General features: G+C 53.0%; 1 protein-coding gene across 1 annotated transcript; it reads right to left on the bottom strand.

The window, feature by feature from the left end:
- Positions 1-1281: 1281 nt before the first annotated feature.
- Positions 1282-11895, bottom strand: IRX4 (iroquois homeobox 4). Its single transcript, XM_030265817.4, has 7 exons — positions 11187-11895; positions 10593-10700; positions 5938-6096; positions 4752-5003; positions 4039-4145; positions 2789-3111; positions 1282-2598 (listed from the first exon to the last, which is right to left on the bottom strand). Exons 3-7 carry the CDS (start codon positions 5980-5982, stop codon positions 1826-1828), a joined length of 1500 nt encoding a protein of 499 aa, XP_030121677.1. The 5' UTR covers positions 5983-6096; positions 10593-10700; positions 11187-11895; the 3' UTR covers positions 1282-1825.
- Positions 11896-12390: the final 495 nt, after the last annotated feature.

A 12390-nucleotide genomic window follows, 5' to 3' on the forward strand; every position in this document is an offset into this window, starting at 1 on the left:
GTCAAAATGAAAATTTCACTTCAAATTATCTCGGCTGATGCACGTTTTCCAGGCCGGGGGCTCCTGTCTGAGCCTTTTGACAGCCAGATCAGCAGAGGGGTTCAGTGATCTCGATAATATCATCCAAGAGAGCGAAAGTCAATACAATGACAGGGAATATGACTGGATACAATCCAATTACGGCTGCTCGCAGAGAGGGGAAGGGCTTGATCTGATCTCCGCACCTGGATTCCCTTATTCAGTCCTTGCACTAACAGGTCTCGCTAGAAACTTCGCAGGCTGGAGTATGTTATATTTCGGCTGAGTGTTTTCTCTGTTGCGTTTATAGTTGCCTTTGTATATTTTCCCCCTTTATTGTATTCTTATTTATTTATTGTGAAGGGGGTTGGACCGACGAGGAGCCGCTGGGGTGGGATGGGCGAGAATGCTGGGAGGCAAGGAAGGCTCTTCTGCTTGTGCCGGTGTCAGTTTGGTCCTTCGGGTGCTCTCGGTTCTTCGCCGCGCCGGGCGCCGAGGCTCAGGGGTTTTAGGCCGGCCCGGGTAAGCCGGGATCTATTATTGCCTCGTAGTTCCTTTACCAGCAGTTCTCCCTTGTCTCTCGGTCCGGGGATCAGTAAAGTTTGTTCCCATTCTGGGGAAGGAAATGAAATCTTTTAGGCGCCTGTTATCTAAGTGGTAAATTGGCTGCGAGTGCTCCTGAATCACACGTCGAGAGCGCTCTTCCTCCCTCTCTCTTTTTGTTGGCTGCACTCTATTTAATGTCAAAACGGTAAAGCATCTGTACTGAAGTGCTGAAATATTCATGGCGGATCAGCGATTCTCCGCACTGGCAGAAGAGCTGGAAAGCTAAAACGGTTCTTTAAAAGATCAAATTTTCCATGTGAATCAATTGCTCCGCGCACGGCGGAGGCGACGCCGCGGCAGAGCCCGGCCCTTGGGGGCCGACCCCCGCCCGCCCGCAGCTCGGGAAGGAGGGGAGGGGGTAGGGGGGGATGCTTTCGCCCCACCGAGCCTCGGCGGGCTGCCGGAGCCCCCGCTGTCGGCCCGGGAGGCGGCGAGGGCCCGGCGCTGCCCCGCGGAGGCACGGCCGGCGCGGAGCGCAGCCCAGCATCCCTCCTGCGCGCAGCGTGCCTCCGTCCTCAGTGCCGCGGCAGCGCTGCGCTGAGCCTCTCTTCCCCATTCCCGGCAGCCTGTTGACAGTCCTTGGAATTACCGGGTTCGGCTCCGAGGGGGAATTTGAAACATAGAAGTTGTTTGTTGCCCAATGCAAAACGCCACCACTTGTGTTACCTCTGAAACAGACAATTTATTGGAGTGAGCATACCTTTTAACATATTTTTTTTTGTCAAGATAAATTTGTGCAGTAGGTGTAAACTTAGTAGAAGTGCTGTTTGTGAATTATATGCTAACAAGGAAATCAGGAGGAAAAACTCTCGAAAAGTCTTTACAACTAATGTCGGCATGCCTTAAATTAAATCTGAATTAAAATTTCCCGTTTGTAAACTTTCGGATGTAAACTTTTAAAGTAGGTCTACACTATAGTACGTGCTTTTTGGACACGGAATTAAATAACTTTCACGACATTGGACATTGATCCCTTAAAGTCGCAGCCAGGAGAAAATGTTCAGAACAGCAATGAGCAAAGTCTTTCCGTTGAACTGAGCAAACTGAATAAATCCTCGTTTATGTTGTTTGTTAAAAAAAAAAAAAAGAAAAAAAAAGAAAAAGAAAAAGTTTTATATTTAAATTTAAACTCTTGCAAGTCTCTTTTCAGTGTAGCTGACTCTTCAAGCGTTAGAAAGTCCTTTGCCCCTCGGCGGGCCTGCTAGGAACAAAACATTTTGCTTCCTGATTTGGGAAACGCCAGAAACTCTTTGTTTGAGTCATGGTGGGCCAGGTTTGAGAGCTGCCCCTTGAGCACATTGGCGCCGTTCCCCACCGCGCGTCCCAAGGCGCCCGTTTCCAGAATGGCTCCTTTGGTGGTAGCCCAGGAAACTGTTGTGTTGCTCAGGGCTTGATTTAAAGTACTGTGCCTGAACAGGGGGTCGTGAAACACCCCGTCCACCCAGTTCCTGAGGTTGGTGACCGGCGAGTCCTGGTGCCTGTCCATGACGCTGACCGGGGCGGGAGCGGCGGCGGCGGCCGAGCCCCCCGGCCGTTTCAGCATGCAGGAGGGGTACTCGGCCTGGTTGAGGGAGGTGGCAGTGTGCGCCAGGGACCAAATCCTGGGCTTCGCCTCCAGCAGCTGCTGCCCCTGCTGGAAGCACATCTTGGACTCGCAGCCGCGCTGCCGAGCGCCCAGCGGGTCGGGGCCGCACTCCTCCGCTGCCGTCTTCAGGCAGCTCCGCGCCCGCTCTGCCACCGCCTCCTCCTCCTCCTCCTCCTCCCTGGCGGCAGCCGGCGTCGGCATCTTGGCGGGGAGCTCGGCGGCCCGCGGCGGGTGGCTGCCGCCCGGGAGCGGGAGCGGGACCGGGTGCGGATGCGGGAGCGAGTGTGGGAAGGGCCGCCTCAGCTCGCACTCCGAGCTCTCCGACTCGGCGGCGTCCAAGTCCTCCAGGTCGCTGAGCTCCAGTTCCTTCTCCTCCTTGCCCGTGGGTTCTGCGGGGCGGGGGCGGGGGAAGGGACAGCAAAAACAAGACACACGGTCACTGTCGGGGCCGCACTGCCCCGCGGCCGCCCCCACCAGCGAGGCCCGCGGCCGCCCCCACCAGCGAGGCCCGCCCCGGGGGCGAGCTGCCGGCCGAGCCCCCGCGGCCGCACCGCTAAGTGCCTGGTTTTAGCAGGGTACCCTCGGCTTTCCCGCTCTTCATCGCCTCTTCCTGCGAACCCTCCTCCTCCTCCTCCTCCTCTTCCTCATAGGGCCGCTTCTCGTCAGAGCACTTGTTCCGCGGGGGCCAGGTCATCTTGTTCTCCTTCTTGAGCCGCCGGCGGGCGTTGGCGAACCAGGTGGAGACCTGGGTGAGGGTCATCTTGGTGATGATGGCCAGCATGATCTTCTCGCCCTTGGTGGGGTAGGGGTTCTTGCGATGCTCCTGCAGCCAGGCCTTCAGTGTGCTGGTCGTCTCTCGGGTGGCGTTTTTCCTCCGCGTCCCGCCGTCCATCGTCCCGTACCTGCAGGCACAGGGATGTGACAACTCGCTCTCACCCCCCGCGCACCTGCCCGACGCGGGGTCCCAGAGCCCCGGCCCCGGCCGCTTGCCTGCGGCACCCCCCGGAGCGCAGCTGGACCGGAGAGGGGGGAGATGGATGAGGACAGCTCGGTTTTAAGCTCAGCTTTATGAGGGAGACCAGCCCAGAGAATTCAGGCCGAGGAAGGAAAGCAAGAATGAAGGGCTCAGCCAGCAGCAGCAGCGGGCAGTGCAAATTTCCACTCTGCCTTGGCGGTGGTGGCAGAAACAGGGAAGGAATAGTCTGCTTTTATTTGCAGTAAAGTCAATGTCAACATTTTGGGCAGCAGGAAAATCCTATCAGCTTGCAAACTCACAGAAATACCACTTTCCTCTCGTTTTATTAGTTCTCCCCAAACAAAATTCATAGGGGTGACCCCAGGGTGTAAGTGTTAATAGAAATATATTTCCTCTTACTCCTTTTATTAGTAATCTCCTCTACCCTTTTGTTCTTGAAATTGTAGGACCCTAACGCAGATGACACTGGGCTGCGACTGAATATTTAATGCACATCCTCCAGGAAAGGTCACTAGCGCCCAACGGGCCTCAGAGCTGGGAGCGGTGTGTAAGGGGTTTTGCGCTGGTTTAAAACCAATAAATATACACGGGATGCTCAAGCCTGACTCTGCGCAGGGAAAGATAATTACCGCCCCGGATAAGAGGGATTGCCCCCACGCTATCGCCCGCCCGGGGGGCGGAGGACCCTGTGTCGGTGTGGGAAAGGGGAGGCGACACGGCTGGGGCCGGGAGATGCTGAGAGGCGAGGAGGCAGGTTGGCGGGGCTGGCGGGGCGGGGCAGGGAGGCGATGGCGGGGAGGGGGTGGCGGGGCTGGAGGGCAGCGAGCGGGGCCGGGCCGGGGATGGCGCTTACCTGTCGTACTGGTACTGGCTGAGGGTGTGATCGTAGGGGTAGTAGGCAGCCGCCGGGGCGATGCCCGCATGCGCAGAGCCGCTCCCGTCCTTCGCCTCCAAACTGTTCTGCAAGAGACGCCGCCCGCCGCCCTCAGCCCCCGCCGCCGGGACAGCCCGACCCCGCCGGGACAGCCCGGGCCCACCGGGAGAGCCCGGCCCCGCCCGGCACCGCCGCCCGGCTCCCGCCCCGCGTCCCGGAGCGGCGCGACGGACCTTCCCGGGGCCCCTCGGCCGCCACATCAATAGGGACATTAACTCGCGCTGTTACGGTGCAGGGAGGGGGGGGGAATAGGAAAAAAAAAAAAAAAAAAAAAAAAGAAAAAGAAAAAAGGCCGTGTGGGAAGACCGCATCGTTTTTTGTTTTTTTTTTTGCAAGCCAATGTCTGGGTCGTCCTAAACCGCCCGCCCGGACGGGCCCTCCGCACTCGGCTGCCAGCTCGTCAGGCGCGACTTTTAATTGCGCTACCGTGAGGAGCGAGCGGCGGGCTGGAACAGCTGCTGACCGCGGGGCTGGACGCGGGGAGCGCCGTGCGGCACGGCGGGGCGGAGGGGAAGCGCCCGGGGCTGCCCCCGCCCGGGGAGGGGGTCCCGCCGAGCGGCCTCCGCCCCCGGGCCGCGGGGGGAGCGCGGGCCGGCGGGAGGGAGGGAGCGAGCATCCCCGGGGCGGCTTACCAAGGAGTAGAAGGCGGGAGCCTCGGTACCGTAGGTCACGTAGTTTCCATAGCCCTGGGGCCCGGCGTAGGGTCCGCCGTAGACCCCCAGGGCGGCGGCGGAGTTGAGCTCGTGTCGGGCGGTGGCGAGCAGGCGGCTCTCGTACACCGGGCAGTACACGGGGGTCTGGGCGGAGGCGGCCGCCCCCGTCTCAGCCAGCGTCCGGCTGCTGGACTCGCAGCAGGTCGTCAGGGAGTTGGTGCTCATCAGGAACTGGAGGGAAAGAGAGCGGCGCTGAGGGCAGGGTTGGGGGGAACTTCCCAAAGTACAACCAAGTTTGGGTTCGGTTGCTTTTAGATTGTGCGGGTTTGGTGGGTTTTTGTTTGGGTTTGTTTTGGGGTGTTTTTTTCTTCAAATCAGGTCGTAGCTTTGGGGTGTCGCCTGCCCTCTTCCCTCCCCTGCCGTATTTTACTTCAATCGTGATAGAAACGCTCTGGAGAAGCGCAGAGATGCAAGTATTTCATCAGTTTTTTTAGAACCACTCCACAGCAACAACCACGAAACGCCCCGTGACTGTGGATGTTTAATCCTCTATAATACATTCCTCAGGCCCTCTGCATTTAAAAGCTAACTTTTCCTGGGGTGTTTTCACAGGACTGGGGTTTACACCGTTTTCTCCTCTTGCAGCACAATGATTCCCATCTGCGTTTTTAAACCCTTTTTTTCAAAGTCATTCATGCATATTTATTTTGACTGCAGATTTGTAGCAGCCACGCACGCATCTGTTATTAACCTGCTGGTTTAGAATATCCCATTCTGTTTCTATGGGCCGGACCTCCGTACTTCCATGTTTAATTGATCAACTGTGAATTTAATCGTGAAAGAGGAAAAAAAAAAAATCGGGGAGGGGGGGAGGGATGCGGGTGGGGGTTGGGGATCTCTAGCTCCCCTTCTCACCTCTCTCATCTCTGTAATCATCTCCCACGCGTCTTAATCACCCCCAAACACCCCAAATCCCGCGTGTTTCATCCCATTTTAAAACTGGTGCCCGACACAGAACTTGGGCGTCTTGGAAAGCGGTGGGGTGAGCATATGCTTTGCCGCTACTGCGTGCCGGGAGAGGATCGCTGCCGCCCTTATCCCGGACGGAAGGCATCGATAAGGACTGAAATTCAATCAAGCAACGTTGGTAGGCAAAAAGTCTTACCTGGGGTGCAGAGGAGTAAGGGTAGCCAAACTGAGGATAGGACATGGTACAGAGGCTCCCAGTTATCTAGAAACAAGGCGAGGCGTCTGATCTGCACGCTATTGCAGCCTGGCTCTGTTCTGTTGTACCAATTGATTGGTAACCACAGGTCCCTAGATGCTTATAGGACGAAGCAGAAAACCACATTTAATTTATTTACATGAAAACTTAAACTTTTTTTTTTTTTCCTTTTAAATATGTACGGCGATTTTAGCACCTTCCCCGCTACAGCTACGACACAGAAATAATTGTTGCATGTAGGCTCCAAGGCTGACAGACGTGACGGCAAAAATAAATACTTTGCACCCACGGAAAAATAAAAGGTGGGAAGAAGAAAAGTGATACAAATGCATCAGCTCACAAGCACGTTGTTTTAAAAGAGCCGACCCTCTGACGTCACGCAAAACCTACTCAAATTAACCTGCCTGTAAGTTTAACACTCATTTTCGGGAATCTTTCCCCTGGCATGGCAAATAGACTCTCCAGCATCGCCTTTAGCCTGCCTAACGGGAGAAAAGTTTGGGAAGCTCTTCGGTAGTAGCAACGCCTGCTTGCAACACATATATTTCTAGGGGCAAGGGAAGGAAATTAATGTTTTTAATCTGAAGGATCAATGTTGTATCAGCTATTTTCCCCACCCTCCTTAGTCACTGAAAGGCTAGTAAGCACTTTTAATTAGAAATTAATTAATGAGCAGCTGCTTCTTCCCACCCCACAGTAATAATTAGTCTCAATTACAAACAAGACATATGAAGGGACACACGACTGAGTCTTCATTTAAGATTTAATCAACAGTTAAAATTAGCGCTAACGCTGACAATAAAGCACATAATAAGCAATCCTCCTTTTCTTTTCGGCTTTTATTCCAGGCGTGTGATTACAGGTAGAAAACCCTACAAGCGTCTTCCGGGGAATGATGGAAAAGATGTAACTTTTCACGTTAAAAAGACTTTGATCCCATCTCTAACTTCCAACAGCCCCTTCTACCCGACCCATCCCACCGCTGCCATCAGCCTCCAGACCCTCTGGGGGTCTGGGACCCCCTCCCACACAAGCAGGCAGCAATCCCCCCCCCGCTGCACGCTCGGAGGGAACGGGCCGTGGGGGGAAGATGCTGGCAGCCCCAGCAGCTCTCCCCCGACTGCCGGTACCACCGGGGCAGGGCAAGCGGGCAGCCCCCGGCTGGACGGAGGGAGCGGAGGAGTCAGCTCCGAGGCTGGAGCTGGGCTGCTGGTGCAGTCGAACGCTGCTCCATGGTGTGCAGACTTGCTCAGAGAGATTCCTGGGTTCAGACATGTGAATAGCCCCAGGGTCACACTCTAATTAATGATGATATTCTCTTCTTCTCCCCAGCTGGAAGACTGCCTCCCAGAAACGAATCTGCCCACACTGACAGCTCGATTGAGGGTGATTGATGACTATCTGGAGACCACAGTACACATAATATAATATCTGCTGCGTAATTGCTTTAATTTACAGATGAAAATACTAGTCCTCAGATCGAGTTAGACTACAATGAGAGGCGTTTTATGGCGCTTTAGAGTGTTTGCAAATAAAAGATATCAGATACAGTACATGCAAATTATCCTGACAGCTCAGTATCTATAGCCGGGAGAAACGTATAAAGAAAGGGAATCAAATGACATAAATAATCGGTTTGGAATTCTGTATTGATTTTTGGATGGGAAGAAAGTGCTTTTTCTTTCCTCACCTGAAATGCGAATTTCTTTTTCTTTCTGAGAATATTAATAACTTTGCCATTGGGTTTCTTTTATAGAAGGGCTTCTCTATTCCTCCTCCTGCACTATACCCCGGTGCTGCCGAGGTATAATAATACTTTTAGCGACTCTTTACCAGCAGCTTCCTTCTGTGCGGAGTGCTGACGGACTATTGCATTGTTTGGGAAGAAAAGACACCCAGTGTTTACACAATGGTCTGCACGCAGTGTTCGGTGCTGCTCCCTCTGCCTCCTGTGCCCATTGCTCTGGGGGATGTTTGTTTAAGCTTCGGAATAAAACTCACCGGTGCTAGGGAAGAAAATAGTTGCACTTATCTCAAGAGCGGCTCGGTGTAAAGCACTATAATTAGCTGGGAGTGCTGGAGAACTGCCTGAAGAAGTCCTCCCAGTTTTCCAAGCTACAGTTTGGGAAATGTCCTGGAGTTGCGTGTTTTTTTGGTGTTTTTAGTTTTTATTTATATTTTTTTCCACTGCAGATGTCAACTCCGCAGTGGCCCACAGTGCACTACAGGTTTTGATATTTAGATGAGTCTATTAAACTTTAAAATACAAGAGAAATTCAATATTTATAGTCGTTGTCTATTTATATATCACAGTTGTCTTTCACTGCGCAATGCAAATACTCTGATGCCCATTTTCACACTGAACTTTAGTGTATTAATCATGATAATTATTTGTCATTTTTCTTTGCAGCCTGCCTGCTCTATTACTTTACCCCCGGTCAGCTTTGTGTCAGTTCCAATCTGTATTCCCTAGAAAGCAGTCATTAAAAAAAAAACCCACCAAAATAAACAAACAAAAAGAAAAAGCGACAAAAAAACTTAATAACCTTAAACGCTGAAAGCTGACATTACTTCCTCCCCCACTGCTGATGTCTTGTTTCACTTACAGTCTACTAATAATGGCCCTTTGTTGATAAGAAACTCAACACAATTATATTTCATCTTAAATTTTTGGTGCCAGAGCACAAACATGCATTAAGCCCCACAATGGTTTAAAATAACCTTTGTGGTTCTTGCACATAAACAAGGTAACACTGTTCAAATCCAAGCAAAGACGCTTAATGCTGTGGGCTATATCCTTAAGCATTTGGAAAATGCAAGTCTTTGCTGTGCAATAAAAATTGATCCTTGTCAAAGCCCCTTTCCTGTACAATGCAGTTAACAGCTTTCAAGAAAGAAACACACACCGCTTTCTCCAAAGTTTGAGCAAGGAAACCCACCACGATCAATAGGAAAGGCTGGAGAGTTCCCTTCTGGTCAGAACCAGCCTGCACACTCAGGCAAGCAGGTATTTCCCATCCAAAGCCCATCCAGGTCTCTCTCCCAGGGTTATGAGCTTTTCCTCTGAGTACCTGGAGCCAATGCTCATACAAGTTTTATTGTAAAAACATGGAATGAGAATGAAAGAGTGTGATGCTGGAACAGGCCACAGCAGGTAAAACAGAACCTCTTCAGGACTCAGGCTTTGATGGACGTCTTCAGGGACATGATCTAGAGGCAGTTAATGCAGCTACACTTATTATCTGCATTTTCATCGCCTTCTCTTTTGGAGGGGTTATTGCCACTCCTGGAAATATTTCAGCAACGGAATTTGCTTATGGGCTAAACAGACTTTAGCGAGATCTTTCAGTTAAGTTTGCTTTGTTTTCATGTTACAGACTTAAAGCAACATTGACACCGCCTGACAAATGCTGTGAAGCTCTACATGTTGCCCATTTGGAATCTAACTTGGAACCACAAGCTGCCTACAACATTTTCAAGAAGGTTAGCTCTCACAAACTTGCTATTGGCAGTAAATATGATTGGGTTTTTTTCCTGAGCCAATTTGAGGTGTAACTGCACCTCCTGCACTCTGAATCAAGGGACAGTGAGATGATGCCTCCGACCTGCACAAACCCATGCCATGGCTTGGGATTGGCAGAACCATGATGACCAACAGAACAGTTGCATAAGAAGGCACTGCTAATTAATTTACTCAGTTTACAACTACATGTAAAATCAGTCTGTTCAAAGCTATCCATTTGAACGCTTTCATTTTGTAAGTCTTCAATCCTCTTGGCAAACATCTAGATTAAAGCAGAAAGGCCTCACATGCTCATTCTGTTGTTTGTGTTTATTAACTTTTCACACTTAAGAACTAGAGCCCGCATTTTCTCTCTCTCTCTCTCTCTCTCTCTCTCTTTTTCTCTCTGTCTCTTGCATGCACACCTACACACACACACACACAAAACTTTTCAGCAAGAGAAGTAAATGCTCCGACCTGAGCAGCTGCTCTATGGCTATAGATGGACCTTACAACATGCCCACATTTACCTGCTCTGTGCACAGCATTGCAACTACACCCTCACTAGCAAAGCAAAGATTGTATAAGACTTTCTTTCTCAGCCCCTGTACCCCCAGTGCTGCAGATCCACAGGCATTTAGATGCCACCACCTTTGAGCTCTCTGGCAGCCAACAGCTTCAACTTACTTCCCTGCAAAGTAAAACTTTCCTGCTTGCAAGGTCAAATTCTGTTTTTTAAAGTTCGCCTTAAAACCCAGAAAGTTGGACTCAGTACCTTACCTTAGTGCTCGCTGAATATCATATCCACACCCCCTTCCCAAGAAATAACACAAGTATGTTAAAATACATTTACCCTCTGTCCTAGGTAAAGATTGCACAAAGCCAAATGATTCATCACGGATAGTTTCTCTTCCCTCCAGCAGTTCGTTTTCAGCTGCCTTGCTGCTAAAGCAGGCTCAGAAGGAGAAGGGGGGGCGGGGGGGGGGGGGTAAGCCCCACCGCTCCCCTCCACCCCCCGCTTCCATAGAGACACACACACACACACTCTCTCTCTCTCTCACAGACATCACCACCAAAGGAAGAAATTTTTTACCTGCGATCACGCCAGGCTTCGGTTAAAACCCGGTAGCGATGGCTGTGCCATGGCAGGGCTTCTCTCCTCTGGTGTGCGCTGGCTGGCGCGGCAGGGAGCTGCGGGGAGCTAACGCAGACATGTCTCAGTGCGCGGTACCTGCGCGGCGCGGCACGGAGCCTTCGGTCCCCAGGCGCCACAGCACTTCACTAACCCCCTGTACCAGAGTGACGCTCAAGTGAATAGTTCCACTGATCACACTCTTTCCTACTGATTAACACTTTCCAACACGACCAGGCATTCCACTTCCAACTTTTCCCGTTTTAAAACAGAAGCAGCCAGCGCCGCTTGCTTCCGCGGGTTATAAACGCCGTCTGGGGCGTGGGGGACACCATAATTAATAGCAGGTTAGTAAAATTAGTGCTGCCACTCCAATTGTTGTCCTTGTTGCCAACAATAATTGCATTGATTCTGGAAGGACACGAATGTCCTCCATTTAACCTAATGATCTGCGGGTTGCACACGCTGTACGGCAGCCGTGGTGGTGATTAACAGCGAGCACCTCCAAACTATCATTTATCTCCGCGAGTCACGACTGAAAGGCGCTAAACTTACAGGCAACTCTCCCTGCCTCTCTCGCCGTCTTTGTTTCCCTCCCGCTGGAGGAGGCGGGCTGGGACGTCGGCGTAGCCCTGCGCACAGGAGACGGGCACCTGTACCTGTCCCCCCGGCCGCCTCGGCTTTATTCATAGCCCGGGGGCAGCGCGGCGGAGCCGGGCGCCGCGGAGCTGCCGGGGACTGCCTGGGCCAGCACCCCCGGCCGCGGGGAGGGGGCAAGGGGGGCGGCGCGGCAGCGCCCGGCACCGGGGACCCGCTCCCTGCAGCGCCCCCGAGGCGGCTACACAGCCCTGCTCGCCCTGGGCGCAGCCCCCAGAGGCTGCCCGGGCACCGGGGGCTTCCTCCGGGCGGAGGTGGCGGTCAGCAGAGCGGGGAGCGGGGACAGGTGCCGGCGGCAGCCGAAAGCAGGCCGGGGCAGGAGCGCCTGTTCTCGCTCGTCCTCTCCGTCCTCCTGCGCCCGTCCCCGCGTCCGGCCGTCCGTCCCTCCCGGCCTCGGCCGCAGGCTGCCACCGCCACAGCCGCTCTCTCCTGCGGAGAAGTTACACGGGCCCGAGGCTGGGCGGACAGGCAGCGAGCTCCCGGTCCGAAATGCCTTTCCCGGTGCGCAGCCTCCCGCCACCCTCTCTCAGTCCCGGGCGCCCAGGGCCGCCCAGGGCTCCGGCCCGGCGTCCGGGGCCGCGCAGCGCCCGGGATACCCGCGGGAGCCTGTGCATGACAAGTTCCACCGAGCGCCCGGTACTTTCTTTTCTTAATTGTTTGTTCAGCAGGAAAAGGGACAAATCGGGATTGACAGAAGGGGGAGGAGGGATCAATATCATTCTGTTTAAAGGCGTGAGCCTGGGCAGACGTCTCAATAAGACAGAGGAGGAGAAAAAGAGTATTATATCCTACCTAATTAAGCGAAGACAAAGAGGTGTGGGGAGAAAGGTTCAGCAGAGGTGGGGTGGCAATAGGAATTTTTAATCCGGTGTCTTCCCACAGTAACCACCAAGGCTGAACACTAACGTTAATAGGGAACATCTGTACATCGACAGATTTATTCTTGCCAGGGCTCTTTCACGCCTGTGTCATTTGCATGGCCCCGTGCTCGTAATGTTCGACACACGCTGCACCTTGTAGTGCAATGACAAGGTAAATCTGATGAATGTTGAAACTGGGAAATCGTCTTCTCTTTCCCCTTTATCCCTCCTCGGATTGCCCT

The sequence above is a fragment of the Taeniopygia guttata genome, chromosome 2, assembly GCF_048771995.1.
Source record: "Taeniopygia guttata chromosome 2, bTaeGut7.mat, whole genome shotgun sequence".
Taxonomy (NCBI): domain Eukaryota; kingdom Metazoa; phylum Chordata; class Aves; order Passeriformes; family Estrildidae; genus Taeniopygia; species Taeniopygia guttata.